The sequence below is a fragment of the Dipodomys ordii genome, unplaced genomic scaffold (assembly GCF_000151885.1).
Source record: "Dipodomys ordii isolate 6190 unplaced genomic scaffold, Dord_2.0 Scaffold18, whole genome shotgun sequence".
NCBI lineage: Eukaryota > Metazoa > Chordata > Mammalia > Rodentia > Heteromyidae > Dipodomys > Dipodomys ordii.
Window position 1 is genome coordinate 390,435 of NW_012267234.1, and position 27,529 is coordinate 417,963.

Genomic DNA, 27,529 nt, shown 5'->3' on the forward strand with positions numbered 1-27,529 from the left:
CTCAGCCTCCTGAGTAGCTAGGATTACAGGTATGAGCCACCAGCGGCCGACTTGTGATTGATTTCTGATTGTTTGTGTTTTTTTTTTTGCATCCTAGACACAAATCATTTTTCAGATATGTGATTTGAAATTATTTACTCTTTAACTGAAATTTGTTTCTTCATTCTCTTAAGACCTTTTGGTGGTACTGAGGTTTGAACTCATGATCTTGTTCTTGCTAGACAGGTAGCCTTACCACTCCTCCTATCAACCCCTGTTGAAGAGAAGTTTTACTGATTTTTTTAAATGCATGAGCTTTTGATGTTGTATTTAAGATTTCTCTTGCCTAATCCTTTGCCTAAAAATGTCCAAAATAATTTCTGTATTTTCTTCAGTAAGTTTTTATAGTTTTAGATTTTATACTTTAGTCTACAGTAAATTTTTATTTAATTCTGCATAGGATATGAGATATGAATGGAATTTTATTTTTTAATGAAAATCCAATTGTTCTAGCACTACTGTCCTTTCTCCAATAATTGCTTTCCTACCTTTGTGCAAAGTCATTTTACTTATATCCATGTAGGTCTGTTTCAAAACTGTATTCTGTTCCATTAATATGTTAGTCGAATTCACATCAGTGCTATCTCATCTTGTTCTTTCTTCTATCTTATTCTATTTTATTTTATTTGTCGATCATGGGGCTTGAACTCTAGGCCTGGGCACTGTCCTTCAGCTCTTCAGCTCAAGGTTAGCAGTCTACCACTTGAGCCACAGCACCACTTCCAGTTTTCTGGTGGTTTTGAGGATAAGAATCTCACGGACTTTCCTGCTGAGCTGGCTTTGAACCGAGATTCGCAGATCTCAACCTCCTGAGTAGCTAGGATTACATGTGAGCCACCAGCTCGTGGCTTGATTTATATTTCAATTTCCAATTATTTATTGCTCTAGCAATGCAAATGATTTTTGTATACTGATTCTGCATCCTATTGTGTTGCCCCACTCACTTGTTAGTTCTGGTAGCTTTCTTTGTAGAATTTATTGGATTTCCTACATATTTTTATGTCTGTATTGATGGGGGGGTGTCTATTTGTAATTTTCTTTCTTATCATGTCTTTAATATTCTCCCACCCTCCTCTAGTACCCTTTCCTTATATTCTCCTCTTCCCAGTGATCCCCTTTTTAGACTCACATCTCATTATTTGTCATAATCACCACCATCGTCATTTTAGGTCTAGAGTCTACATATTAGCAAAAGTATGAGATATTTAGCTTTTTATTTTATCTCACTCAACACAATCTCCAGTTGCATCCATATAAATTTCAATATTAAAGGTAGTATTTAAGTTTAGGAACATATGTAGGAAAGGGGCTAAAATTTGCTCTTTTCAAACAAAATTATTATATCCTGAAGTTTACATTGTTTCACTGCTTTACAATGATGGCCAAAGCCTGGCACTGCTGGCTCACACCTGTGATCCTAGCCACTCAGGAGGCTGAGGTTTGGAGACTGCCATTCAAAGATAGCCCACTAGGAAGATTTGTGATACTCTTATCTCCAATTAGCCATCCCTAAGAAAACCAGTCGTGGAGTTGTAGGTCAAGTGGTAGAGCACTATTCTTGAGCAAAAGAAGATCAAAGACAGCACCCAGGCCCTGAGTTCAAACCCTAGGTCAACAACAACAAAAAAATGAAAATAAAAAATAGGTGGTCAAAAAATTACAAAACTGGGGCTGGGAAGGTGGCTTAGTGGTAGAGCACTTGCCTTGCATGCCTGAGCCCCTGGGTTTGATTCCCAGCACCACATAAGCAAAAAGAAAAAAGCCGGAAGTGGCACTGTGGCTCAAGTGGTAGAGCGCTAGCCTTGAGCTGAAGAGCTGAGGGACAGCACTCAGGCCCAGAGTTCAGGCCCCATGACCTGACCCCAAAACAAAAACAAACAAACAAACAAAAAACTACAAAACTAAAATTTGCCACCTTCAGCACTCCTAATTGTACAGCACCATTAGGTCTGGCCCTATCATCACAGCAGGCCACAACAGCTTATTTAGGGGCAATTTCCCTCATTTAACTGGAAGCCTTTTGAGGGTCAGATTGGTCACTCTCAAATGCATTCCACCAGGACATAATAGAGTCCTCACTAAGGCGCTTCTCTTTCTTTCTTTTTTTTGGCTCAAACTTCGTATCTAACGCATTCTCTTATTAGCTAGCACTCTGACAACTGGGCTGCTTTCAACCCCTCTGGAAATGTTTAGTCCTGTTGTCATCAGCCATGTTGTTTTCTTCCAGCAATGCAAGACGTGGGTCTCTGAAGGAGACAGCAGTTGGTCTGTGAGGTACAGAGTAGGGGATCTCACAATAAGAGAAGGAAACGTAAGACACTCCCAGAAATCCTTGTGAACTGCCTGGGTTCCTGGTGATCAGAACGGACAACATAACAGACAGTATTGCAGGGTTGTTGCAAGGGTTTTCATAAATGAAACTTCGCACCGTGCCAGAGATAAGGCGGGCTGAAACAACCCCCGCTGCAACATTCCCACCAACTTCGGAGGGAAATCGACCGGGTCTGGGTGTCGGGGCGGGGCCAGCAGCCTCATCCACCCTCGCGGCGATAGGCTGGGGAGGTGGGCGTGCCCTACGGAAGCCCCGCCCGCCCCTCCCGCCCCTCCCGCCCATGGTCGGTCATCCTAGCAACGCGTAGCAGCAGCAGGGTCGCGTTGTGAGTGAAAAATGTCTGGAAGCATCAGGGACTCGCGGGACCCTCTAGACGCGGTCCAGGGCCGCTTGAGCAGCATGATGACTGATGATGAGAGCGACAGCGGCCTCACGGACTCCCAGGGGAGCGAGGAGAACGACCTGCCTGTTATCCAGCTGTGTGGGCTGGTGGATGAACTCAGGTATCGGCCAGTGTCTTCTATGGGCCATCACCCTTCAACGTGGACCCTCTGCCCCAGAGGCCTAAAACCTAGGCTCCAGCGTGGAGACCATCCATGAACAGCGGGGAAACTGAGGCCTCTCCTCCCCCCTTTCCCCCCCCCTCCAAGTAGAACAGGGACTTGACTTTGCTTGGTGGTCCCAGGGGCTCCAGCGCCAGTGACCTAACAAGCTGTTGATAAAACCAGGAAACCAGGGTCGGGGTGAAGGAGTGGAAAACCCTCAGTAACCCCAAGCGTCACTGGTGAAGGTTATTAGTGAAGCTAGAAATTGAGACCCTGGTATCTGACTGGTGCCAGGCTATGTGCCCAGGAGCTTCCCAATCCTACCTCAGGTAACCTCTAAGCCTCTTCCCAATGCTAGTGATAAAATTAATAAGGCAGCAGGGTAGAAAGGAAGCAATTGGGATGATTTGCCTTTAAGGCAACATTGCAGAACCAGGGCATAAAAAAGGCAACAGAGCCAGGTGCTGGTGGCTCAGACCTCTAATCTTAGCTACTCAGGAGGATGAGATCTGAAGATTGCATCTTGAAGCCTGGGAAAGTCTGTAAAGCTTTTTTTTTTCTTTTCTGTCATTTGTGGGGTTTGAACTCAGGGCCTGGGAGCTGTCCCTGAGCTTTTCTGCCTGAGGCTAGGGCTCTATCACTTTGAGCCATAGCTCCTTCCAGCATTTTAGTGTCAGAGTCTCACAGCCTTTCCTGGCGGGGATGGCTTTGAACTGTGATTCTCAAATCTCACCCTCTTGAGTAGCTAGGATTATAGGCATGAACCACCAGTGCCTGTAAGACTCTTACCTCCACTAAATCACACACACACACACACACCACCACCACCACCACCACCAACAACAACAACAATAGAAAGTGGAGCTGTGGCTCAAGGGGTAGAGCACTAGCCTTGAGCAAAAGAAGCTAAAGGACAGCATTCTAGCCCTGAGTTCAAGCCCTAGGACCGACACAAAAGAAAGAGAAAAGAGAAAAAAGAATCACTGTAGACAGTGAGGAAGGACTATTGTTAGCTCTCTGACTTGTATCTACCCTAGAAAGTAAATGGAATACCAGGATTCCATGATGTAGGTTCATCCCATGAATCAGTGGTCTTGCAGAGTATTCTGATTTCTGCAACTAAGGAGATGTTGATTTATACATCTATAAATAGGCCACAATTGGCCTGTTGCTATCAGTTTTTGAGTGCTTATTATTTGACATGCATTTTGTATAGATGACCTAAAGCAATATCAGAAATCCTGGGAGGTCATTTCCCTAAGTTCACATACCCAGTGAATGTTTGTTCTGGGCTTCAGACTCAGGAGCAACTCCACAGGTTACAACACAAATATGATATATGCTGGAAAATCAAGATACTTAGATATTTTATGTTTACCATTGAGCCTTCTCCACTAATCTTAAAAATTAGTCATACAGGGAATGTGGTTTAGTGGTAGAGTGCTTGTATGAAGCCCTGGGTTGGATTCCTCAGTACCACATACATAGAAAAAGCCAGAAGTGGCACTGTAGCCCAAGTGGTACAGTGCTATCCTTGAGCAAAAGAAGCTCAGGGACAATGCCCAGGCCCTGAGTTCAAGCCCCAGGACTGTCAAAAAAATTAGCCAAAGAGGAATTAGCTCAATAATATATGAAAACATCCATGCTAGCTGGGCAACAGTGAATCATGCCTGTAATCCTAGTTACCCAGGATGCTGAGATCCAGTTTGAAGCCAGTGCAGGCACTAAAGTCTATAAGACTTCATCTCTAAAATTACCAGCAAAAAGCTGGGCTGGAAGTATGGCTCAAGTGGAAGAGCATCAGCCAAGCAAGCAAGCTGAGTGAGTGCAAGTCTTGGAGTTCAAACTCCAGTATCTGCCAAAACAACACTAACAAATCAGCAGTATTCTTTCTTAACGTATGTGCAATATGCACAAAATATGCTAAATTACATAGATTTGAGATGTTAAGAAGCTCAAAAAAATCACAATCTTGTATATTCAAGACAGCCTTGATTTCTCATCTCTAGTTGTTTAAAGTTTTTCATTGTTTATTCTTTCATCTGTCAGTACTAGACATAAGACTGCTGAGAAACATAAACCAAAGAAAATATCTGAAGATAGTGGCATGTATAACTTCAAGAAGGTAGCAACTCAGAAGGAATTTCACAAATGAGTTAGATGATACTTGAAGGTACAACCAATAAAAATCATTTTCAATATTCTACCAGTACACTGAATTTTATGGCTCATTAAACATAATAACAAAGATACCAAACACTTGACTAGCACTTATTCTGGTGGTTTGAAACTATCTGGCCCAGTCTTTGCATTTCTTGTTGCAGCCCTAAAATGCAGCACCATTTTATAGGTGAAGAAAATAAGACACCTTCAGCAAGCCAATGTGGCTAGTAAGTACTAAGAACTGGTTATCTGGGGGTATAAATTCCTGTTAGAATTACTTAGGTTCCTCTGCCTTTCAGCTATGGGAATTCAGCTCTCAGAACGGAGACAGAGATGTTTGAGAAATATTACTCTAAACTGGAGCCTGGGGATCACCGGCCTCCCCGGTTATCAGACATCAAAATTTCTGCAGCCGATCTTGCACAGGTACACAACAGAGACCTGAAAATCATTTTAATCTGTTTATCCCCTTAAATGTAAATAGTATTGCTCTCTGTCTTTTGATGTTCCCCTCTTTTGCCAAAGGACATATCACGCTTTCCATCCTTCCTTTCCTTTTTTGGTTTTTGTTTTGCTTTGTTTTATTTGTTTGTTTCTTTTTTAGGTCCAAGACCAGGACTCAAACTCAATATATGCCATTTTTACCTATTGGCTAGTGCTCTGCCAAAAAAAAAAAATAGTGTTATTGGAGATTGCACCCAGGACCATTTTACTTACTAGGCAACTGAATTATCACTTGAGCCTTGCCCCTAAGTCTTTTTGCTTTTAGTTTGTTTTTCAGGGTACTAGGGCTTGAACTAAGGCTCTCATGCTCTTACTTGGCTATTTTGCTTATGACTAGTTATCTGGAGCCACTTATCCAGTTCCAGCTTTTTGCTGGTTAATTCCAAATAAGAGTCTTGAAGGTTTGCCTGCTTAGGATTGGCTTCTCAGCCTCCTGAGCAGCAAGGATTAAAGGTATGAGCCGCTGGTACCTGATTCCCTGTTCTACTTTTGGTTCTTCCTTTCCCTCAGAGTTTCTCTTTCAAGTCAGAGAACTGGGTTTAGTTAGTAATGGATTTGACTGCCCCAGAATATCTTAGTTTATATAAAAGAATTCCCTTAAGTTTGGGGATGTAATTATTTACAAGCCTGTCTAGCCACATTAAGGAGCGAAGCAGCCTCCACCTCTCAAAGGGACTGTGTGTATATAGACTTTTCCTTTGAGCAGCAAACTTTGAGGCCCACGCATTTCCTGGACCACCCACTTGTGACCTTTGCCTCACATACCTAGAAAAATGAAAGATTTTTGTTTATCTGTTTTGCTAAAACTTTCGTGTTTTTTTGGTTTTTTTTTTTTGCTTTTTTGGGGTCCGGTCATGGGGCCTGAACTCTGGGCCTGGGTGCTGTCTCTCAGCTCTTCAGCTCAAGGCTAGCGTTCTACCACTTGAGCCACAGCACCACTTCCAGCTTTTTTCTTTTTGCTTATGTGGTTCTGAGGAATCGAACCTAGGGCCTCATGCATGCAAGGCAAGCGCTCTACCACTGAGCCGCCTTCCCAGCCCCATTTTGCTAAAACTTTCCAAACCAGTTTTTCCTAAACTTGAGGCTTCCCACGACCTTGAATATGGATCTACAGTGGGATTACATTCCCCCAATAAAAAGTTCCCTAATTTAGCCAGGCGCTGGTGGCTCACGCCTGTAATCCTAGCTACTCAGGAGGCTGAGATCTGAGGATCTCGGTTCAAAGCCAGCCTGGGCAGGAAAGTCCGTGAAACTCTTATCTCCAATAAAAACCACCAGAAAACCAGAAGTGGTGCTCAAGTGGTAGAGTGCTCACCTTGAGCTGAAGAGCTGAGGGACAGTGCTCAGGCCCAGAGTTCAAACCTCACGACCGACAAAAAAAAAAGAAAAAAAGAAAAAAATTATTGTCCAAAATAGATCATAGTACAAGGCCTTAGATGACTTAGGAAATCAAAATCCCCTTTGGCCTAATTTGGTGTGGTTGTGACAAACACCTGAGCAATCAACTTAGAAGGCAGATTGAGTTTGGCTCTGGTTTCAGAGGTCTTTGTTCATTGACTGGCTTCATGGCTTTGAACTTGAAGTGAGGCATACCACTATGGTGGCAATATGTGTTGGGGAAACCTGCTCTCTTCATGGCAACAGAACTCAGAAAGAGATGGAGAAAAAGATGCTGGGGACAAAATACAGCCCCCAAGGCATACTTGAAAGAACCCACTCCCTTCAACAGATCCCACCTCCCAAATTTCCATCACCTCCCACCTGCTAATGGATTAAGCCATTAATGAGGTTAGAGATGTTGTGATCACCTCTCAAAGGCCGTATCTCTGAAGACTGCTGTACTGGGAATCAGGCCTTCAAACCCATGAACCTTCCAGGAACATTTCAGGCTCAAAGCATAACAGCATCTCTTTACCAGGCATTTATCCCCCCTAACTTCATTCAGGGAGGTTTCTGACGGTTCTCAGGGATCATTTGCTATCCATCTTGGGCTGATATTTTTGTGTGTATGTGCTGGTTCTGAGGCTTGAACTTTGGGCTTGAGTATTGTCTCTTGGTTTTTTTTGTTGTTTTTTTGTTTGTTTTTGGTTTTGGTTTTTTGCTCAAGGCTAGCACTCTACCAACTTGAGCCATAGCTCCACTTCTAGCTTTTTTTGGTAATTCATTGTACAGAAGGGGCTCACAGACTTTCTTGCTCAGGCTGGCTTTGAACTTCAATCCTCAGATTTCAAACTCCTAAGTAGCTAGGATTACAGGTGTGAGCCACTAGTAAATGCCACCAATTCCTCTTTGACAGTGACTTTGTTTCTCTTGGGTTTAATAGTTTCGAAGCAGACGGAAATCCAAGGCCCGCATGGACCGCTTGACAGGCCTGGCTGTAGACCAAAAACTTGAGCTTGTACAAAGGGAGCTGGAAGACACAAAGGATGAAATAAGGCATATGAGAGCCAATGCTGAACGGGACCTGCAGGATCAGGAGGTATCTCTTTGTCCTTCCTGGGCCCCCACTTACACCTCATCAGGGAGTGCCTATGGTATGTCTGTGTTACTGTTGGTGTTTTAGAGGAAACACAGGCAGGATAAGACAAGTTGAGGCCCTCCTTACCTTTAAAGAACTTGCCACTTACTTGACAGACAACACATTTAAAATTATCGTAATAGCTGGGCACTAGTGCCTCACCCCTGTAATCCTAGCTACTCAGGAGGCTGAGATCTGAGGATTGTGGTTCAGAGCCAGTCCAGGCAGGAAAGTCTGCTGGACTCTGATCTCCAATTAACCACCAGAAAACAGAAGTGCCACTGTGGCTCAAGTGGCCGAGCACTTGCCTTAAGCTGAAGAGCTGAGGGGCAGCGCCCAGGCCCAGAGTTCAGGTCCCACGACGGGACCCCCCCAAAAAAAGGGTAGGACAAACAAACAAAAGCAAAGTCTTACCTATCTCTATAGATAGGTATTTGAAATATTATTTACCCATTAAAAATAATGTTATGTTAAATTATCTAGAAGGACATAAGGTAAAACCTTAATCATAGTTGAGTCTAGAGAATAAGTTTGTAAGGAAGTAAGACACTCATGCATTTCTGTACCTTCAAAAAGATGTTATAACAGAGGGGCCCATCAGCTGCGCTGGACGTAGATGAAAATGAGCTAAGCAACCCAAGACAGCGATGGGAAGGGAGGAATGAGAGGGAGAGAGGGAACAGCTTACATTCAGCAAGAAGAAAGGAATGTAAATATCACCTGATGTGGAAGAAATAATTGTATTGTCAAAGCTCATAGACTTCACAAACTTTATGGACCATGATAATGACAATTTGCCTTGTGAAGGTTAAAATGTGTTTGTGACTTTAACTAAATATCACTATTCCACAATACTGTGTTATGTGACATTTATGTAATCACCTAATCTCAATTAAAAAATTAATATTAAAAAACAACAAAAAGATGTTATAAGTAAAAATATGTGTAAAAGTAAAAAAAAAAAATATGTCCGCAACCTAGCAGGTTAGGACAATGGTAGCATATTGGAGGCTCCATTAACTTGCTGGAAGTGTCCATTTGGAAAGAGGAAAGAAGGGGAGAATATCACAAGGATAGGGAGAGAGGCGTCGCTACCGCCTTGACCAGCAAGGAAGACGCGACACCGAACTCTTCTCTCTGCAGTTTATTCAGGACCTTTGAGCAATCTTCTGACCCCAACCCGGGGGAGAATTCCCCACAGCCTTAAGTACCCGCTGGGTAGCCAACCCTGATACGCCACGTGGGAACCACCAATAGGTTCAGGTGCGCGGAAGCAAGCCAGATTCTTTGCCTTAGCCATATAAGGAGTTGTTTACCACAGAGAGCACTCGCCATCGGGAAGGCGGAGGGCAGAAGGCGGCGCCATCTTCCAGGTGCGGCTGCACGCAGCTCTCTACAGAGAGGGAAGGAGAAAGAAGTTCTGTTGGTTCATTGATAGGAGATATGGATCAACTTGGCACATCCGCTGGAAGCAACAAGTGTGATTTTACATGTGTTGGCCTTTCAGTAGAAAAACAGAAAGAGGTATTTATTTGTCATATCACATGGGTCTCAAAGGCACTGTGAACAATCCAATCAATAGGGATGGTTCTCCCATCCCTGGAGGAGAAACAAACCACTGTGCTGTACTCACAGGGAGATACTGTTGGAATCCATCAGGGATTGCACCATGACCATGCACACAATACACGAAGGACAACTTAGGGTTTTGTTTTTTTTAACCAATCACTCACTTAAACATCAAACTCCTTTTATTATTAAAGAATTGTAAACTTTTGAAGGTATGCTGTGGTTATAGGTTTTGTTTTAAAGAATCCATCTCTTAAATCCTTATGCTAAAATACTTAGATAAATAATATGACTAGGGTACACTTCCTAATAACCCTGGGAGTGAGGAAAAAATTGGGGCAATGATGACTGAAGAGCACCCCTCCATTGACCAGCGTTGCACTGGGGTATTGAGCACAGAGGGCTTCGTTGTGTTACTGTGCTACATTAGTGTGTTTTGGAAAAAATTTTTAAATTAATAATAATAATTTTTAATTAAGTTTAATTAATATTAAAATAATATTCATGTAATCAGGTTTGTATCTGTCTTTCTAAGACTAAGGCGTTTTATATTTTGGGGCATAAAACAGCTTGGGAATTTCGGTATCCCCAGGGAATGTGTCCTTGGGAATTTTGGGAAACTCATCCCACTTATTCTTACTCTCCCAGGCCATCATCGAAGAAGCTGAAATTCGATGGACTGAAGTTCAGAGAGCAGTGCATGACTTTGAAAAAGATATTCTAAAAACCGTATCCAAGAAGAAAGGCAGTATTTTGGCCACTCAAAAAGTAATGAAGTACATAGAGGAAATGAACCGCCGGAGGGTGAGTTGGCTGCTGATTAGGTCTTAGAAAGGGAGAAGCGAGGAGTTTGGGGGGGAGATGTGTAGTAGGCCTTTGTTTCCAGAGACTTCTCCAGCATGTCAAGCTCTGGAGCCTGTATTACATCTAACATGTGAGCCAACATGTGAGAATAAGAAATTACAGAATCAGGGTTGGGAAGGTGACTCAATGGTAGAGCACTTGCCTTGCATGCATGAGGCCCTGGGTTCCATTCCTCAGCACCACATAAGCAGAAAAAGCTGGAAGTGGCGCTGTGGCTCAAGTGGTAGAGCACTAGCCTTGAGCTGAAGGACAGTGCCCAGGCCCAGAGTTCAGGCACCATGACTGGCAAAAAGAAAGAAAGAAAGAAACTACAGAATCATAAGATCATTTTTGTCAAGAAATCCCCCTTCCAGGAGCCCCACACCCAAATAAATTGGAGTTGAAAAGCAATTTGCATGGAGCATACCCAGTTTCCTCTGCATGCTACCCATGTGTGAAACACCACTGCAGTGCCAGCCAGGGGGGAAGTAAAAGGACTTCAAATAAATGATGGGATGTTAGGTTCAAGGTCTGGTTGGCAGCTCCACATCTACTTTTCAAACCAACAGGGATAAAAGAAGAGAAACTGATTATAATATACTTTTTTTTTCCTTAGGATAATCTGAAGGATAAATTATGTTTGAAAAATGTTTCTCTCAAAGTTCAGAGGAAAAAAATGCTTTTACAATTGCGACAGGTATGTGGCTTTTCCCCCCTCTATATTTCCTTTCAAAGGCAGGTTGGATCATAGCTTTCATACCCGCCAAAGCTGCTCCTGCCTTAACTCTTGGGATCTGTGATTGTATGCAACAAAAGGATTTTTCAGATATGATGAAGTAAGTTGAGATGGGGAGGTGATCTTGGACTGAATGTGATCTCCTGTATGCCAGCCGGTGGGGAGGGTAAAAGAAGATACAAGGGAAGCAGAGATCAAAGTGATGAGATACAGGAAGGGGTCATGAGCCAAGGAATACAGGAAACTTCTAGAATCTGGAAGTGTTGAGAGGCTTCAGAAGGATTCAAGGTCTGCCAGTATCCTGGTTTTAGCCCCCAAACCCATTTTAGATTTCTGACCAGAACTGTAAGACAAAAAAAATGCACATTATTTTAGGTAATTTTGACCTTGTAGCAGCTAATAAGAAACTCAGCTACTGTGCAAAAAAATCAGGGAGAAAGGGATTGCTCACAGGGCAAGAAAACAGGTGGAATGTATGAGAGCTAGAAGACTAGTGATATTGGGGCTTAAAGAAATCATTGTTTGAGAAGAAGGGAAGAAGAAGCACTTTACAACTACCCCCAAGTTGAACAAATATAGCCACAAATTTAAGATAGCAAAGGCCTAGCTGGGCAGACAGTGTGAGGGCAAATCAAGTAGGTAACCTGATGTTATTACACACCCACCCTGTAGAAACAACTTAGAAGCAAAGGAGGGGTTTTCCAGGTTTACAAACGACTTGTGTGAGCCAGTCCTGGGGCTTAAACTCAGGGCCTGGGCACTGTACCTGATCTTTTGTTTAAGGCCAGTGATCTACCAGGTGAGCTAAAGCTCCATTTCTGGCTTTTTTTTTTCTTTTTGTAGTTTAGTGGGGATAAAAGTCTCACAGACTTTCCTGCTTGGGCTTGCTTCAAATCAAAATCCTCAGATCTTGGCCTCTTGAGCAGCTAGGATTACAGGTGTGAGCCACTAGTGCCCAGCTACAAAAGACTTTTTAATGATTGGATCCCTACTCTTCCTTACAGCCTTGTTTAGGTATTACCCTTTGAGAGAATCCTTTCCAGGCCCCGCCCAGGATTTCTATGTGTCCCTTTTCCCATTCCCAGCACCACAGTTTAGCTGGGCCAAGGAGCATTGTATTAGCTCAAACATCCATCCCCAGACCATAGCACGGTTGCCCAGGGCATTTGTGGAATGACTGATGACAGATCTCCAAACTCTCATCCTGAAGTTTCAAGGTGGGAGGCTACATTCAGAAATCATATCTGAACAACCATCTTTCCTTCTTTCTGAGTTGTAGAAGGAAGAGGTGGGCGAGGCCCTCCACGATGTTGATTTTCAGCAGTTGAAGATTGAAAATGCTCAGTATGTAGAGACAATTGAAGCGAGGAATCAAGAGCTGATCCAGCTGAAGCTGGCCGCTGGAAGCACTCTGCAGACCCTTAATGCATACAAAGTAAGACTCAGCCTGCCCCAGAGCCTACATACCCCAACGCGCAGCACCCCTAACTGATGCCCACACCCAACGGTCCAGCCATAGGGAAGTTCTTGTGCAATTTCACCCAGTACTGCCTCCTGACTTCTCTCAACAAAACCATGCCTCCTAAAATTTCCTTCCACAACTCTGGAAGCATGAGACCAACATATACATGTGTGTATACATGTATCTATATGTATATGCATGTAGATATATGTATGTGTACATAAACAAAATAACAACAAACAGTGCCCTACTCCACAGATATTGGTTGGATTAGGGGGTGCAGCCCATGTCTGACACTTCATTTTGAATTCTCCCGATGATTTTATTTATTTTTTTGCCTGTGTGTACCAGTCCTGGGAGCTGGACACTGTCCCTGAGCTTTTTTTGCTCAAGGCTAGCACTTTACTACTTGAGCAACAGCCCTGCTTCAGTCCTCAGATCTCAGCCTCCTGAGTAGCTAGGATTACAGGCATGATCCACCTGTGCCCATCTCTCCAGGTTAATTTTATGCATGATGTTTTTAAAACGCTAACCACATTTAGGTCTGTGTTTAACTTAGGCATATATTAAGCGCTTCCCTGCTTAAAACGTGACAAAGGAAAACAGTCTCAGCTATAAATCAGAGAACGACTAAATTATTTATCACCCAAATACAATGCCGTAGGGAAAGAAGAAGACACTATTAATAATTAAGTAGAGCCTATTGGCTGATTAGGGCCTCTCCCCGGCACACCAGGCCATCTGGCCACCTGATGAGTGACTCTTGTCTGTCTGTCATAGTGGTTAGCAAGCTGAACAAGTGTGTTCTACCCGCTGGCCTGTGAGCTCAGAATGGCTTTTACAGAAAAACATTTGCAGGAAATTAGATGATAGAAAACATTTTCGGAGTTCCAAAACCCAGAGAAGGAAAACTGACTTCTCCCCGAGACATTCCCTCTTTTCATTAGCAGACCTGAATTCCAAAATATTATAGTTCAGTCTTACACTTTTAATTTCATCAATATAATAACTTAAACTATTTAGTATCTGATTCTTTATGGAAAAAGTCTGCTGCTTCCTGGCCTAGTGCCCAAATAACAATGGTGGCTATAGGCTGAGTTAACTCACTCTGCAGTGTCCTTTGACCCACACAGTATTGTTTTAAAATGTAAGTCTGAAGGATTGTCTCAGTTAATAGAGTGCTAACTGATGAGTGAAAGCCACAAGTACTGAGTTGGAGTTCTAGCCTTGGACAGAAAGGAAGGAAGGAAGGAAGGAAAGGAAGGAAAGGAAGGAAGGAAGGGAGGGAGGGAGGGAGGGAGGGAGGGAGGGAGGGAGGGAGAGAAGAGGAGTACATTTGAAGCTGGGTGCTGGTAGCTCATGCCTGTAATCCTAGCTACTCAGGAGGCTGAAATCTGAGGATTGGGGTTTGAAGTCAGCCAGAAAGCCAATGGAATTCTAATCTCCAGTTAACCACCAGAAAAGCTGGGATTGGAGCTGACACTCAAGTAGTAGAACACTAAACCTTAGCAATGAAGCGAAGAGACAGCACCTAAATTCTGAGTCCAAGAGCCAGGAACAGCACACACACACACACACATGCACACACACACACACACACATGCACACACACACACACACATGCATGCATTCACACGCACATACACACAAAGTTAATTTGAGTTGGTCAGCAGACATCTAGTAATTCATGCTTGTAATCTTAGCCACAAAGAAAGCTGAAATAGGATGATCGAGGTTTGAAGCCAGTCCAGGCTAGTTAATTGCAACAGTGATTATGTGAGTTCAAGCCCTGGTTAAAAAAAAAAAAAGTAACTTGAATATATTCGGACCAGGCTTATGTTTATTAAATATTTTCCCTTAATAAATAAAAACCCGAGGTTCAAAGATACAGAATATTTGCCAGATTCAGACTCAGGTTGGAGACAGAGCTGGGACTGGACTCCCAGCCCACTGTGACCCATTCATTTGCCTCTCCTCCTCCATAGAATATGCAGGACATACTGTGCAAGCACTTGGAAATGGATGTGTCATAAGCATCCAGCCATCCAGCAGGTCACCCGCGGAGCTTATCGCATCAGCGCTCGGTATCTGATCATGGCATCCACACCAAGTCAGTCCCCGTGACTGCGTCAAGCCGGAAGCACATGCTCAGATCATGTGGGACCTCCATCTTAACCCGTAAAGTCACTGAAATAATGTGGGACCTGTCTGGTCTTGCTATCGATTTATGCAGGGAAGCTGCCAGGTGCTGAGCTAAGCTCTGCAGGGCATCCCTAAACTCACTGTGGATTACAGCAGCAGCACAGGCCGCAGAGGGCTGAAGGAGTCATTCTGGTCCAGAGCCTGTTGCACCTGATAGCAGCAGGGATGGGCGGGAGGGGGGGGGCCTTCGTGAGGGGATACCCACCGGCATTTAAAGATGGACCCAAAGTGACAGGTGAGGGTAGAAATCAGGCCCACTTCCTCCAGGTTCCAGTTCTCAGCTCTGCCCAGGGAAACAGAGGCAGAGCAGCTGTGGCTTGGGGAGCAGGATCCCCTCCCCCGGGATGGGGAGGGATTCGATGGTGGTTCTGCTGAGGGAGAGCTGAGGTCTTGTGTCTAAGGGTTTTTATCTGGGCTGGGCTGTATCAGCACCAAAGACAGGCTGGCCAGAGCAGGTGTGTTCAGCTAAGACTGCCAAATGACCTGCTGAGAATTCAGGTGTGTGTTTGGTGGGTTTGGGTGTGGGACAGGAAAAACACTCTGACATGAACGCCAAACACCTAACTATGACACCTTATTAACAATGTACAGAATAATTCTCGTCTACTGGCAAAAACATCAACCTATGTGTCAGGTACAAGGTCAAGTGCTCAGGGGATAGCACTTAGACCTCTCAGACAGACACAGCCTCTTCTGTGTGATGGGCTAGCACAGCTGCCATACATCACTCTGCTCTTTCATTGACTAACTAAAGTTTTGGTGGGCAGCCCAGAAGTTTGAACTGTGGGCTTCACACTTGCTCAGCTGGCGCTCTACCACCTAACCCACGCTTCCAGCTCTGCTTGTTTCTGGTTATTTTGGAGGTGGAGTCTAGTGAACTTTGCTGCCTGGACTGGCCTTGAACATTGATCTTCCAGGGCTTACCTTCCTGAGTAGCTAGGATTACAGGTGTGAGCCACCAGACCCTAGCTCATGAGTCACTTTTGACTAATGACTGGGTGTCTGGAAGAAGGTAGAATTATAAGATGTCCTCAGACCCTTGCCCCTGGTGCATATACCCTGAATAATCCCAGCCAAAGCTCTGATATGACAGCATCTACCATCAGGCTATGTCTGTTGCATGAATAGGTAACATTATATGGCATAGTTGAGCCTAAAATATCCTGGTGAGCCTGGCCTAGTCACATGAAACTATTGAAAGTAGAATTCCTTTGTAAGAGATAGAGAGGTGAAGCAGAAATGCTATTTTCTGGGTCAAAAGTTCTCTGTTAGTACTTGAAGATAGAGAAAGACACGCGGAAAGGGTCTTAGAGTAGTCTCTAAGAGCTGAGAGACACCTGCGGACAGCCAGAAAGAAAACAGCACCTTAGTGCAAGGAAGTGAGTTCTACCAACAAACAGCCAGTGAGCTTGGAGATGGACCTTGTGTCTCAGATGACACCCACCATCCTGGTCAATACTGGTTTCAGTCCGGTGATGGCATGACCAGAGAAGCTGGTATAACCAGTCTTCTGCCTTATAGAGAAGAAGAGATAAGAAATGGCCACGGAGCTGGGTGCCAGAGGCTCACACCTGTAATCCTAGCTCCTCAGGAGGCTGAGTGTGGAGGATTGCGGTTTGAAGACAGCTCAAGCAGAAAAGTCAGTTAGACCCTTATCTCCAATTAACCCACCAAAAGGCTGGAAGTGGAGCTGTGGCTCAAGTGGCAGAGTGCTAGCCTTGAGCAAAAAGTAGCTCAGGGACAGTGCCCAGGCCCTGAGTTCAAGCCCCAGAAACAAGGGAGGCTGGGGGCACCAACAGAAAAGCGAAATGGCTGTGGCTTTAAGCTACAGAGTCTGTGGTGGTTTACTAGACTGGGTCCTTTTCAGAGGTGGCCTACTCAGATGCCTGACCCCTCTGCCCAGCATCACATTCTGGCTCCACCATGCCTTCATGGAGACCTGGCCCCAGCAGAGATAGGAGTTGCCTTTCGGTGTCCTGGCTGTTCCATCCCCCCTTCCCTGACTTCCTGAGTGGTTGGGTGAACATCATCCTTCCCCTCCCCTCCCCACACCTCCTGGCTAGTTTGCTAGAATTCCTGCCCCGCCTTGCCCCGCCCTTCCTCCCCCACCACAGCCTCTACTGTCCTCTTGAGTTTGGTCTCATTCACACACAAGACACGGAGCAAGAAATGAGCTTTTAAGAAGTGAGGTGTGTTTGGGCACCAGTGGCTCATGCCTGCTTGTAATCTTCGCAGTTCAGGAGGCTGAGATCTGAGGATTTTGAGGTTCAAAGTTAGCCCAGACAAGGAAGTCCATGAGACTCTTACCTCCAATTAACCACCCAAAATCCAGAAGTGGAGCTGTGGCACAAGTAGTAGAGCACTAACTTTCAGCAAAAGAAGTTCAAGTTCAGGAACAGTACTCAGGCCCTGAGTTCAAGCCCCAGGCTCCACGCCCCCCCCCCTGCAAAAAAAGAGGGACAAGTGGAGAGGAGAATGACTCCTGGGTCCCTGAGGCCTCCCAGGTGGCTCCAGGCTGACAGCCCATAACCACACCCCTTCCCTTCCATTCCTGCCCCCCTCCATCTCCATTTTGTGACTCTATAGCTCTTCCCCTCTTCCCGCAGGCTCTTGGTTTGGAAGGTCTTTCTCTTCCTCTTTCCTCTTCCCATACTCCCCCCCCCCACACACACACCCCTCTTTCTTTTTGTCCCAGACTGAGACTCCAATTCATTCATTCGTTGGATGGCACTTTACCAACGGATCCACACCTCCACGTGCTAAAGTCATCCTTGACTCCACCCCCCCCACCTCTCTCCATGACAGAATAGCTCTCCCCTCCTCCACTGCCTTGGCATAGTCTCTTCTTGGCACAGTAAGGCTGCTACAATTTTTCTGCAGTGATTTGCCAGCCTCCCCACCTCTGGGCTGAGGCTGGCCTCCTGGAGACAGGCCTAGATTTTTCCACTAGCCAGTGCCTGGTGAAGGGTGGGATAGTGTTCAAGGTTTGTTGGACCAATGAACCCCCTAAAATCTCTAGCTTCTTCTACTGGCCCATTCCTCAGCTAAGCAGAGCACATCCCAACTCGATACAGGCTGACAGCTCCACGGTCAGGGTTTGTTCCCATGTAAGGCGGCGGTGGGGCGGGGGTGGGGGTTGGGGGGGATGGAATTTCAGATGATGCAGAAAGAATCTTCAGGGCAGCTTCTGAGGAATTCCAGCCCCTGCTGGACCCATGGGCAGCAGAATCATACTGCCTGGCTTCAAATCCTGGCTCCTACTATCTGTGTGATCTTTGGCCGATTGATTCACCTCCCTGAGGGTCAGTTTTCTCACCTGTAAAGGGGCCAAGGGTTCTCATCCACCCTGTGGTGGTCCTTCACCACAATTTCCACCTCTAGAGGTGGTCATGGCACCTGCTGAGGGTTCATGTGTCAGGCACTGTGTCTAGTTCTCTACCAGAAGGGCCACAATCCTACCAGACAGTGGCTGCACCAGTATTAATAAAGTTCTAGGACTTGCCTAAAGTTGTCCTTAATAAGAGTGAGGCAGGATTTTGGTCTACATGTGTCTAACCACTCTAGTTCTCAGTCCTCAAGATTCCAAAGACCTAAGTTCCTGTGCACAGGCAGGCCTAGATTCTCCTCCCTCTACTCCTCTGTGCCTTTTCAAGTTCTGTGTGTGTGTGTGTGTGTGTCTGTGCTGGTCTTGGGGCTTGAACTCAGGGCTGGAGCACTGTCCCTGAGCTTCTTTTTTCTCAACTAGAGCTCTGCCACTTAAGCCACAGCTCCACTCTGGTTTATTGAAGATGAGAGTCTCATGGACTTTCCTGCCAGGCCTGGCTTTGAACTGCAGTCCCCAGATCTCAGCCTCTTGAGTAGCTAGGATTACAGGCGTGAGCCATCAGCACCTGGCAAATTTGTTTCTTTGTTAATCCTTTTACTGAGGCAAGAACTCAGAGCCTTGTGTTTTTTTTTTTTATTGTAAAGATACTATACAGAGGGTTACAGTTACATGAGTGAGGTAATGAGTACACTTCCTCTTGAACATTGTTAGCCCCTCCATTGTTTTCCCCCTACCATCCCCTCCCTCCCTCGAACCTTGTGTTCTTGCTCAGCTTGCCTGCTCATGGCTGGTGCTCTACCACTTGAGCCACTCCTCCAGGTCAGCATTTTTTCTGGTTAATTAGCAATAGAGTCTCTTAGACTTTTCTACTCAGGTTGGTTCAGAACCTTGATCCTCAGATCTCAGCCTCTTGAGTAGCAGGTGTGAGCCCCTGGTGCACTTGTCTCTCAAGCTCTTAATGGAAGCTTTGTGTTTCAGAGCAAGCTTTACCGGGCAATGGAACTGAACATCAACCTGGACAAGGAGATCATAACGAGAACTGAACTACTTGAAAAAATTGAAAAAGAAACCCTACAGGCCGAGGACGTAAGAGAGGGCAAAACATGCCATTTCTGATGTCTGTCTCCTGCACACAGCACTTGCATGTATATCTACCAACCTCCTAGATTCTTGATGATTTCCCCAGAGAAGCTGAGATCACAAAAGTCAAAATAGCTCTGAGCCATCAGATCAGAAGCTGGACTTACAACCTAGTAATGTTATGTTCACTATAGGTGAAAAGTTCCTTAAGGGATCTGTAGAGAATGGGATTGCTTATGGGGACCGAGTTGCAGTTTGGGAAGAGGGAAAGTTCTGGGGACACATGGTGAAGGGGATTATACTACAGTGTGAATGTATTTAATGTTTAAAAGTGTTTCAAGTAGCTGGATGCTGGTGACTCATGCTTATAATCCTTGCCACTCAGGAGGCTGAGATCTGAAGATCACAATTTTTTTGTAAGAAAACTTGGCAGAGCTTAATTGAGTAAGCAAGCAGGCAGGCAAAAAGACAAGCAGAAGGGCAGGTGCACACTCTAACAGAGTATGGGTGCCCTCCTGGAAGTGGAGGGGGGGGGAGGAAGGGAGACTGAAGCTCAGCCCAGAAAAGTCTTTGAGACTCATCTCCAATTAACTAGCAAAAAGCTGGAAGTAGAGCTGTGGCTGAAATGGTAGAGTACCATTCTTGACTGAAAAGGCCAAGCAAGAACACAAGGCCCTGAATTCATGCCCCAGGGCCAGCACACACCAAAAAAAGTAGCAAATTTTATGGGTCTGAAGTTAAAGTGAAGTTAAAAAGACCTTTTTTCTTACAAATAAATCATAAGTAAAGCATATTCCTTAGTAAAGGAGAAAGGGAAGAAAGAATGCAGGAAAGGGAAGCTGAGTATGGTAGCATAGGCCTGTTTCCTCAACCTCAGGAGGTAGAGACAGGAGGGTCAAGAGTTTGAGGCCAAGCTGGGTCACATAGTAAATTCAAGGACAGCCTGGGCTATGTAGCAAGACCCCATCTTAATAAAACCAAAGCCCAAATTAAACCAAAACAAGGTTGGGATGAAGTAGAGATAGGAAAGGAAGTGAAGAGAAAGAAAAAGCTGGTGATTCTCATTGACTTTAAAACATTGCAATCTGACTGGGCATGGTAGCCTTAATGCCACCTACACAGGAGTTGATGGTAGTGAGATCAGAAGTATAAGAAGTATAAGACCCTATCTGAGGAAACAAAAAACAAAAACAAAAACAAACAACAAACGTGAAAGGCCTGGAAACATGGTTTGAGTAGTAGAGTGCTTGCTTGGAGTGCAAGCAAGTGGTTTTTAATCCCCAGTATCACCAAAACAAAAGTTATAATCTGTAAACAAACAAATATCCGAAACAAACAAAACACACTGTTTTTAGAACTACACTAGGAATGCAGAGAGATGCCAGGGCCACAGCGTCCTCTGAGCAGGAGTCTCCCGATTTCCCTGGAGCTAATCTGCCCTTCCCAACTCAGGACAGGTCCAGTGCTGAGACTCAGAACAAGAAGTTGAGGAGGCAGCTAGCTGAGTTCCGGGCGCCACCAGTGATGATGTACGTCAAGGAAAAGATCCTAATTGGGGACCTAGAGAAGACCATCAAGATGTGGGAGAGAAAAGTGGAGATTGCAGAGGTGAGCCTGAGGACCCAAGGTGGGATGATGCCTTCTCTACAGCTTGACAAATCTTTCATGCTCCTCAAAAGTTTTGTTTAGGGGTCTGTTTTGTTGGCCTAAAATAACAGAGACATTTGGAGAATTTTTTTTGTATGTATGCTGGTCATAGGACTTGAACTCAGGGCCTGGGTGCTATCACTTAGCTTTTTTTTTCTCTCAAGACTAGTGTCTTGAGCCTGTGGCTAGTGCCACAGCTCCACTTCCAGCTATTTGGTGGTTAATTGCAGATAAGGATCTCATGGACTTTCTAGTCTGGGCTGGCTTTGAATCATGATCCTTAGATCTCAGCCTTCTGAGTAGCTAGGCGTGAGCAACCGGCACCAGGCTGGATGTATTTTGTCTATGAAACATTTTAACAATTGCTTCGGCTATAAAAGAAGAATGAGAAATGGCTTTTAAAACTCCTTTTTACAAATGGTTTATTTTTACTGTTATTGTTGTTAGTTTTGGTACCAGGGAAAGACTATACTAATAGTGTATTTTTAGTTGTTGCTATCATGAATTCTAGAAGCTTCTGAATAGTGATTTGCACATGGAGGAGTATTCTTAAAAATGAGACAAGAATGCATTTTTGAATGTCACTCGGTACTCGACTGCATTCGTTTCCATAGTTGCCAGGGTCTTTGCGTGTTTGAGTCCTCCTGCGGCCCCTGGGCGTGGCGCAGTGTTCATGGAAGCCCCCTGGTCCCTTGTCAACTTCTGGATAATGGGACCATGACATGCTGCTGTCAGATTATACAGTAGAGCTTGGGACCATACAGCCCTTGCGAACACTGAGGTCATTTCAAAGACAGAATTACTGTGGCTTAAGAACCCAGTTGGGCTGCTTGGAAAACTGGGAGCTGGGCGTTTTCACATCTGAGTCCCAGCTACATTTTTCACGTGACTTCCTTCTGTCTTTGTTGTGACTGCTTTGTGGCAGGGAGGAATTTAGGAGCCCAACTTGGGTCTGGTCACATCTGAGCCCCAGAGGCTGCAGGAACTGGCAATGTGGTTTAGGTTTGGGGTGGGAGCTGACCCCTGGGAGCCTCTACCCAGCTGTCTCCCCCACCCACCCCCAGCCCGCGTCATCTGTACCCTCTGCGGGGCTAGAAGTAGATGCATTAGAAATAGGCACACTGAGTTTACTCAGGTTTTCTCTCCTTCTCCCCACTTTGTGTGTTTTACAGATATCCTTAAAAGGCTATCGCAAGGCTTGGAATAAAATGAAAACCAGCACTGAGCAGATGCAGGCGACAGGCCCTCCTGCAAAATAGGGATGGGGGGGGTATGGAGGCAGCGGTGGGGGCGGGGGAGGTAGGAAAGGAATAGCTTGCAGATCAAGTGATCCATTAAAGCACTCAGTGCTTTTCTAGTCATAGGGTCATCTGACTGTTCTCTGTGCTAACTGGTGTCCCCAACTCCCCAAGCCAGGCCGATCACCTCCTCCGGGGCTACGAGTACCCATGGAAAGTATCTTTGCAGCCTGGCCCCAGGAACTATTTCCCATTGAAAGAACCACAGGGCACTGGAATGGTTTGACACTTGTTAGCCCACACATTTAGTTCACACGGACAAATGAAAGTGGCCTTCCAAAGTAGGAGTGAGACAGGAGAGCCAGCCCCAGCCCCATGGTGCGTGCCAATCCTTGGCAGCCCAGGTGAGCACCTATCAAAAACAGACACCAAAAGGGCCTGGTGAATGCCTGGCACTCAGTGCTCCGAGCTTCCTCTTCCATGTGGTGGTGGGTTAGCTAGACTAGGCACCGCTGCCAAAGAAAACGAGCACGAAGAAAACGAAGCTCATTGCTTGGGGCTGACGCAGCCTACTCTGACCTGCAGTAGTCTCCTCCCCAGCCTCACCACCATAGTAGTCATAGTACACGGGTTGAGAGGCTCCCTCGGAATGTCTGTCTGCATCCTGGATCCCCTTCACCTTGAAGGCTTGACTGGAATCTCCAGAGCCGTTTGCTGGCACTAAGTGCACAGTGGTCCTGTCCGGTTCTTGGGAGTGGGACCAGGCCATGGGGTGCGGTGCAGGATAAGTGCTCAGGGGGAAAAGGGCCGATGGCTGGTGGTAGGTTGCTGGGATCAACTTCTCCCAGGGGTGGAGTGAAAACAGGGAAGGGCCAGCCTTCCTAGCCTTGGACATGATCCAGTCGCTGTAATCTTCCACTTTGGTATACAGGAATAGGCCGGGACACTGGTCACCTCCTGGAGTCAAGAGTCCTCTCAAGACCCACAGATCAAACTCCTGGAGCTGGCACATCATGGGGTTCCCTGGCTCCCCCTGCAACAAAGGACAGAAGGTTTTAGGGCCTGGAAAACACTTGGTTCACTTTCCAGATCCTTGTGCGACTCACTGTCGATTCTCCTTGGAAAAGGGGACAAATTATAGGATACTGTTTCAATACTAGACGGCTGCCACCACAAATTCCAAAAGGGTGATTTTCCTGTCATTATGCAAATTCCTTGTGGAGGTCTGCACATTGCCCGAAACTTCCTGGCTCATCACTTTCTTGCTGCCACCCCCACTTTCACCCCCAAGTGTACCTTTGATTGACTCTTCCCTCATTCCTCAGGTGTTGGCCAGCCTCTCCTTGCAAATGGCTTGCCTTGCTCACACTTCCCCTTCTCCTCACTTTGTTGCTCCTACCCTTCCTTTAAGGCCCTTCTTCCCACCTTCAGGTCTAAGTGGGGGCTATAGAAGAGGACAGAGAGAGTTCCCCGGGAGCACACCCTGGGCTGGGTTCACCGCTTTTCTACCTGGAGTTTTGTTTGTCTGTTGTGTTGGTACTGGAGCTTGAACTCAAGACCTGGGCACTGTCCCTGAGTTGTTTTTTTTTTTCCCTCAAGGCTAGTGTTCTACCACTTGAGCCACATCACCACTTCTGGCTTTTTTGAGGGGGTGGAGAAAGTTAATTGGAGCTAAGAGTCTCTCTCATGGACTTTTTTCCTGGGGCAGTCTTCGAACTTTGATCCTCAAGTCTCAGCCTCCCAAGTAGCTAGGATCACAGGTATGAGCAAGTGGTTGGCTGGGATTATTCCACCTGTGTGGCCTTTCCCTCTCCCCAGGGAACTCAGGATTCTGTCACATACCTCTCATCTCTTACAAGGTGAATGAGTAGAAGCTCTGTCTGCTTAGCTAGCTAGATATGTGCCCCTGGGCCATGTGATCATTCTCACTGAGCCGGAGTGGTGATGCAGTGAATGTCTGTGACATATGCAGCACCTAACATGTTACCTGCCATGCAATAGGCACTCGATGAAGGTTTAGCTACTACCATCTGATGTTTATAAAGATCATCAGTTTTCTCCAAAAGTTAAGGGGAAATGGGGGAAAGAAGCAAGACAAGTACTAGGTATGAGTTGCCTACCTGGTCTGCCTCTCACCCACCCCAGGCCTCCTCTTAAAGGAACAGCTACCTCTACCTTCATTCCACACATGGTCTTTCTTAGCCCCAATGGGAAGGGAAGGGGCTACCCCACTGTCCTTGACTGTGTGGCCTGCTTAGCTCTGAAACTAAGGTGTGTCTTTAATCAGTGGATACCTGAGATTAAATAAAATCATGATAGATTCTACAATTAGTGGCATCTTATATTTGATGAAGTGTGATACTGGATTGAGGGGATGGTTAGGGACAGAATTTTGTTGAATGGTTCTGTCTTCTACTGGAAGTTCACACATCTAATTTCAGAAGTTGCTAAGATCTTCCCCCTGGTCATAGGCCCATAGCAATAAGGCACTTGATAAATACTAACCAAGTTTGGAAGAGCAACAGTACATGAGAGGCAGTCCTTCGTGCTTTTTGTAATTAATAGACTTTTACAAAGAATTGCCTCATAGATATGCATTTTTCTTGCCTTCCTAGGTCCTCAGGAGGAAAACACTTCTGCATTAGAAGTCCTGAGGTTGCTTAGAGGGGAATAAGTAATTGGCATCTTAAAGGACAGGGTTAGAACAGAGAAGGGAGAGTCTACCTGGAGATCTGATTGCCCTAGGTTCCATCTTTGCTTTATGATTTGTTGGCTGGTCCAAGTGAGCCACATTTTTGACTCAAACCAGGTGTTTGTGAATTCTATACAAAGGAGAGCCAAACCTATACGGTTCTCATCTGGCTGGAGGCAGGGTTTCTTACAGAAGAAAAACTCAATATCTGACAAAGAATAGTATCCAAGACAAGTCTGAATATCATAGATGCTATGCTTTGTACTTGCATGCATATCTTCATGTGCAATTTGGTGTTTGAGCTCACTAGAAAACATCTGGTGAAGATGGCCGACCTACCTAGCATCTCTAGGGAAGGGAGCAACTGAAGAACAACTCATTTTCCAGGTGGATGAGAGGGATAGTGCACTGAAGGTTCAGTAGTGGGCAGAGGCAGCTTTTAATAAGGAAGATGGACAACTTTGGCAAGCTGAACAGAAGGATGCTCCAATGGGCAGAGAGCCCAGCCTGGCAGAAGGTACACATCCAAAGAGGCAACAGAAAGAATGAAAAAAGGCAGTTTTAGAAAATGGACTGTGATCAGACAGAACCTTATTTAAAATAGGAGTGGGAAGCAGGCATTATGACATATGTCAGTAATCTCCGCTATGAAGGAGGCAGAGATAGGAGGATCTTAGTCTGAGATTGGCCCCAGAAAAAAAAAAAAGACTCTATCTGAAAAACAAAGTAAAAATAGCAAAAGGAATGGGGCATGGCTGAAGTGGCAGAGTACTTGCCCAACAAGAGCAAGGTGGTGAATTTAAAACCAGGAACCATCAGTCCCTCCCCTCAAGGAAAAGAAAACAAGAGCATTGGAAAGCAAAATGGATAAAGTGGGTGTAGAAGAATTTTTTTAAAAAGTGTGCAAGTTCTGGGTAAAAGTGAGATGCAAAAACTCAGAAAACAGGACTTGTGCCTATAATCCTAGTTACTCAGGAGGCTGAGATGTGAGGATTGAAGAGCAGAGAAAACCAAGAAACTCTTCTTTTTTAACTGTATTTTTTTTGTCTTTTCTTTTTTGGTACTGGGGATCGAACCCAGGACGTTACGCTTGCTAGGCAAGCGCTTTGCCACTGAGCTACATCCCAGCCCCCAAGAAACTCTTATTTCCAATTAACTAGCAAAAAACTGGAACTGGAGGCATGGCTCATGTGGTAGAGTACCAGCTGTGAGTGAAAAGCCAATCAAGATCTTGATGTCCTGAGTTTAAGCCCTAGTACAGAGCTCACACACACACACACACACACACACACAGAATACAATTAACCCTGGACCCAATCCTATGCAGATTTGAAGTCTAGCCAGGCAAAGTTGGAAACTGCAGAGACATAGGCAAGAGGAAAATTCTCCTTTCTCTCCAGCATTTGGTCACAGCAAGATGGTGGGAGCCATGTATTGTCCAGTCTCTGGGAGCATACAACAAGATTCAGACCCTGGTCCACCGAGAGCCGGCTGGGAAAGCTGGCCTACCTGCTGAGGGAAGTCTGAGTCAGAGACATGGGGCCAAATAACTTGGACTCACATAGTAGATAGAAGCCAATGAATTACCCTCTGAATGGTGGGGAGGACAGGGCCTGGGGACCCTTGCATACTCTCTACTTCTCCCAAGCAGGAGGCACTTGAAGCCCCAGAGATTAGGACCTGCCTGGAGAAATCTCCTCCAGTATGCTCCTGCAGTTTTAGAAGCAATAACTGCCACCTAGCCCCAAACAGGCCTTTAGGTTGCTAGGCAAAACAACTCAAAGGAAACAGGAAGGCAGCTAGCAAACCTTTCCTGTTGGGAAGCAGGCCACCAAAGCCAGAGGGAAAAAAGCCAGTGGGCAGAGCACTGAGACCAGACTGTTGTAATACTTAGAGGACCAGAAACCTGTCCTTTGCTTAGCAAAAACTAATGCTTTTATTTTTTTCTCGTTTTTCTCTTTTTGTCCATTTTAAAACCAGATTGATTAGTTTAAATATATATATATATTTTATCTCATTTCTTATAAAATTTCTGTTTTCCCTTTGATATGCCCTATATATCCACTTAATATCTAATTTATTTTATTTTTTACTTTAAAAACAAAATTTGGAGGTGGGGTGGGGATGGGGGGGATGGGAAGGCGAAACAAAGGAGGAGGCAACAATGCTTGATAAGAAATGTACTCATTACCTTGCCCATGTAATTGTAACCCTTCTGTACAGTATTTTCACAATAAAAAAAATTCACACTAGCTGGGTATTAGTGGCTCACTCCTTTAGTCCTAAGTACTTAGCAGGCTGAGATCCAAGGATCACAGTTTGAAGCCAGCCTGGGCAGGAAAGTTCATGAGACTCTTATCTCCAATAAACTACTCAGAAAAAGCCAGAAAATGGTGCTGTGGTTCAAGTGGTAGAGCAATAGCTTTGAGCTGAAGAGTTGCGGGACAACACCCAGGCCCAGAGTTCAAGCCCCACAACCAAAAAAAAAAAAAATGCAGATCAAAACAACACTGAAGTTGTGCTCCAGCTGACTATTACCTATAATCCTAGCTACTCAGGAGGCTGATATCTGAGGATCATAGTTTGAATCCAGCCTGGGCAGAAAAATCCAGGAGATTCTGATCTCCATTAACC

The 27,529-nt window shown here is 45.2% G+C and overlaps 2 protein-coding genes across 2 annotated transcripts in view; one reads left to right on the forward strand and one right to left on the reverse strand.

The window, feature by feature from the left end:
• The first annotated feature begins 2,773 nt into the window (after positions 1–2,773).
• On the forward strand, positions 2,774–22,224 carry Ccdc113 (coiled-coil domain containing 113). The gene is made up of 9 exons (XM_013012642.1): positions 2,774–2,874; positions 5,379–5,505; positions 7,907–8,062; positions 10,319–10,474; positions 11,130–11,210; positions 12,529–12,684; positions 19,217–19,324; positions 20,771–20,926; positions 22,138–22,224. Exons 1-9 carry the CDS (start codon positions 2,774–2,776, stop codon positions 22,222–22,224), a joined length of 1,128 nt encoding a protein of 375 aa, XP_012868096.1.
• A 481-nt stretch (positions 22,225–22,705) lies between these two features.
• The window catches only part of Prss54 (protease, serine, 54), an 18,216-nt gene continuing 13,392 nt past the window's right edge, over positions 22,706–27,529 (reverse strand). The window contains exon 5 of the mRNA XM_013012643.1: positions 22,706–23,236. Coding sequence (XP_012868097.1) covers positions 22,706–23,236 — 531 coding nt within the window. The remainder of the gene's footprint in view (positions 23,237–27,529) is intronic.

Coding starts and splice junctions, on each gene's coding strand:
- Ccdc113 (XM_013012642.1), top strand. CDS start 2,774: ATGACTGATGATGAGAGCGACAGCGGCCTCACGGACTCCCAGGGGAGC. Junction 10,475..11,129: donor AGGAAATGAACCGCCGGAGG/GTGAGTTGGCTG, acceptor TTTTTTCCTTAG/GATAATCTGAAGGATAAATT. Junction 11,211..12,528: donor TGCTTTTACAATTGCGACAG/GTATGTGGCTTT, acceptor TCTGAGTTGTAG/AAGGAAGAGGTGGGCGAGGC.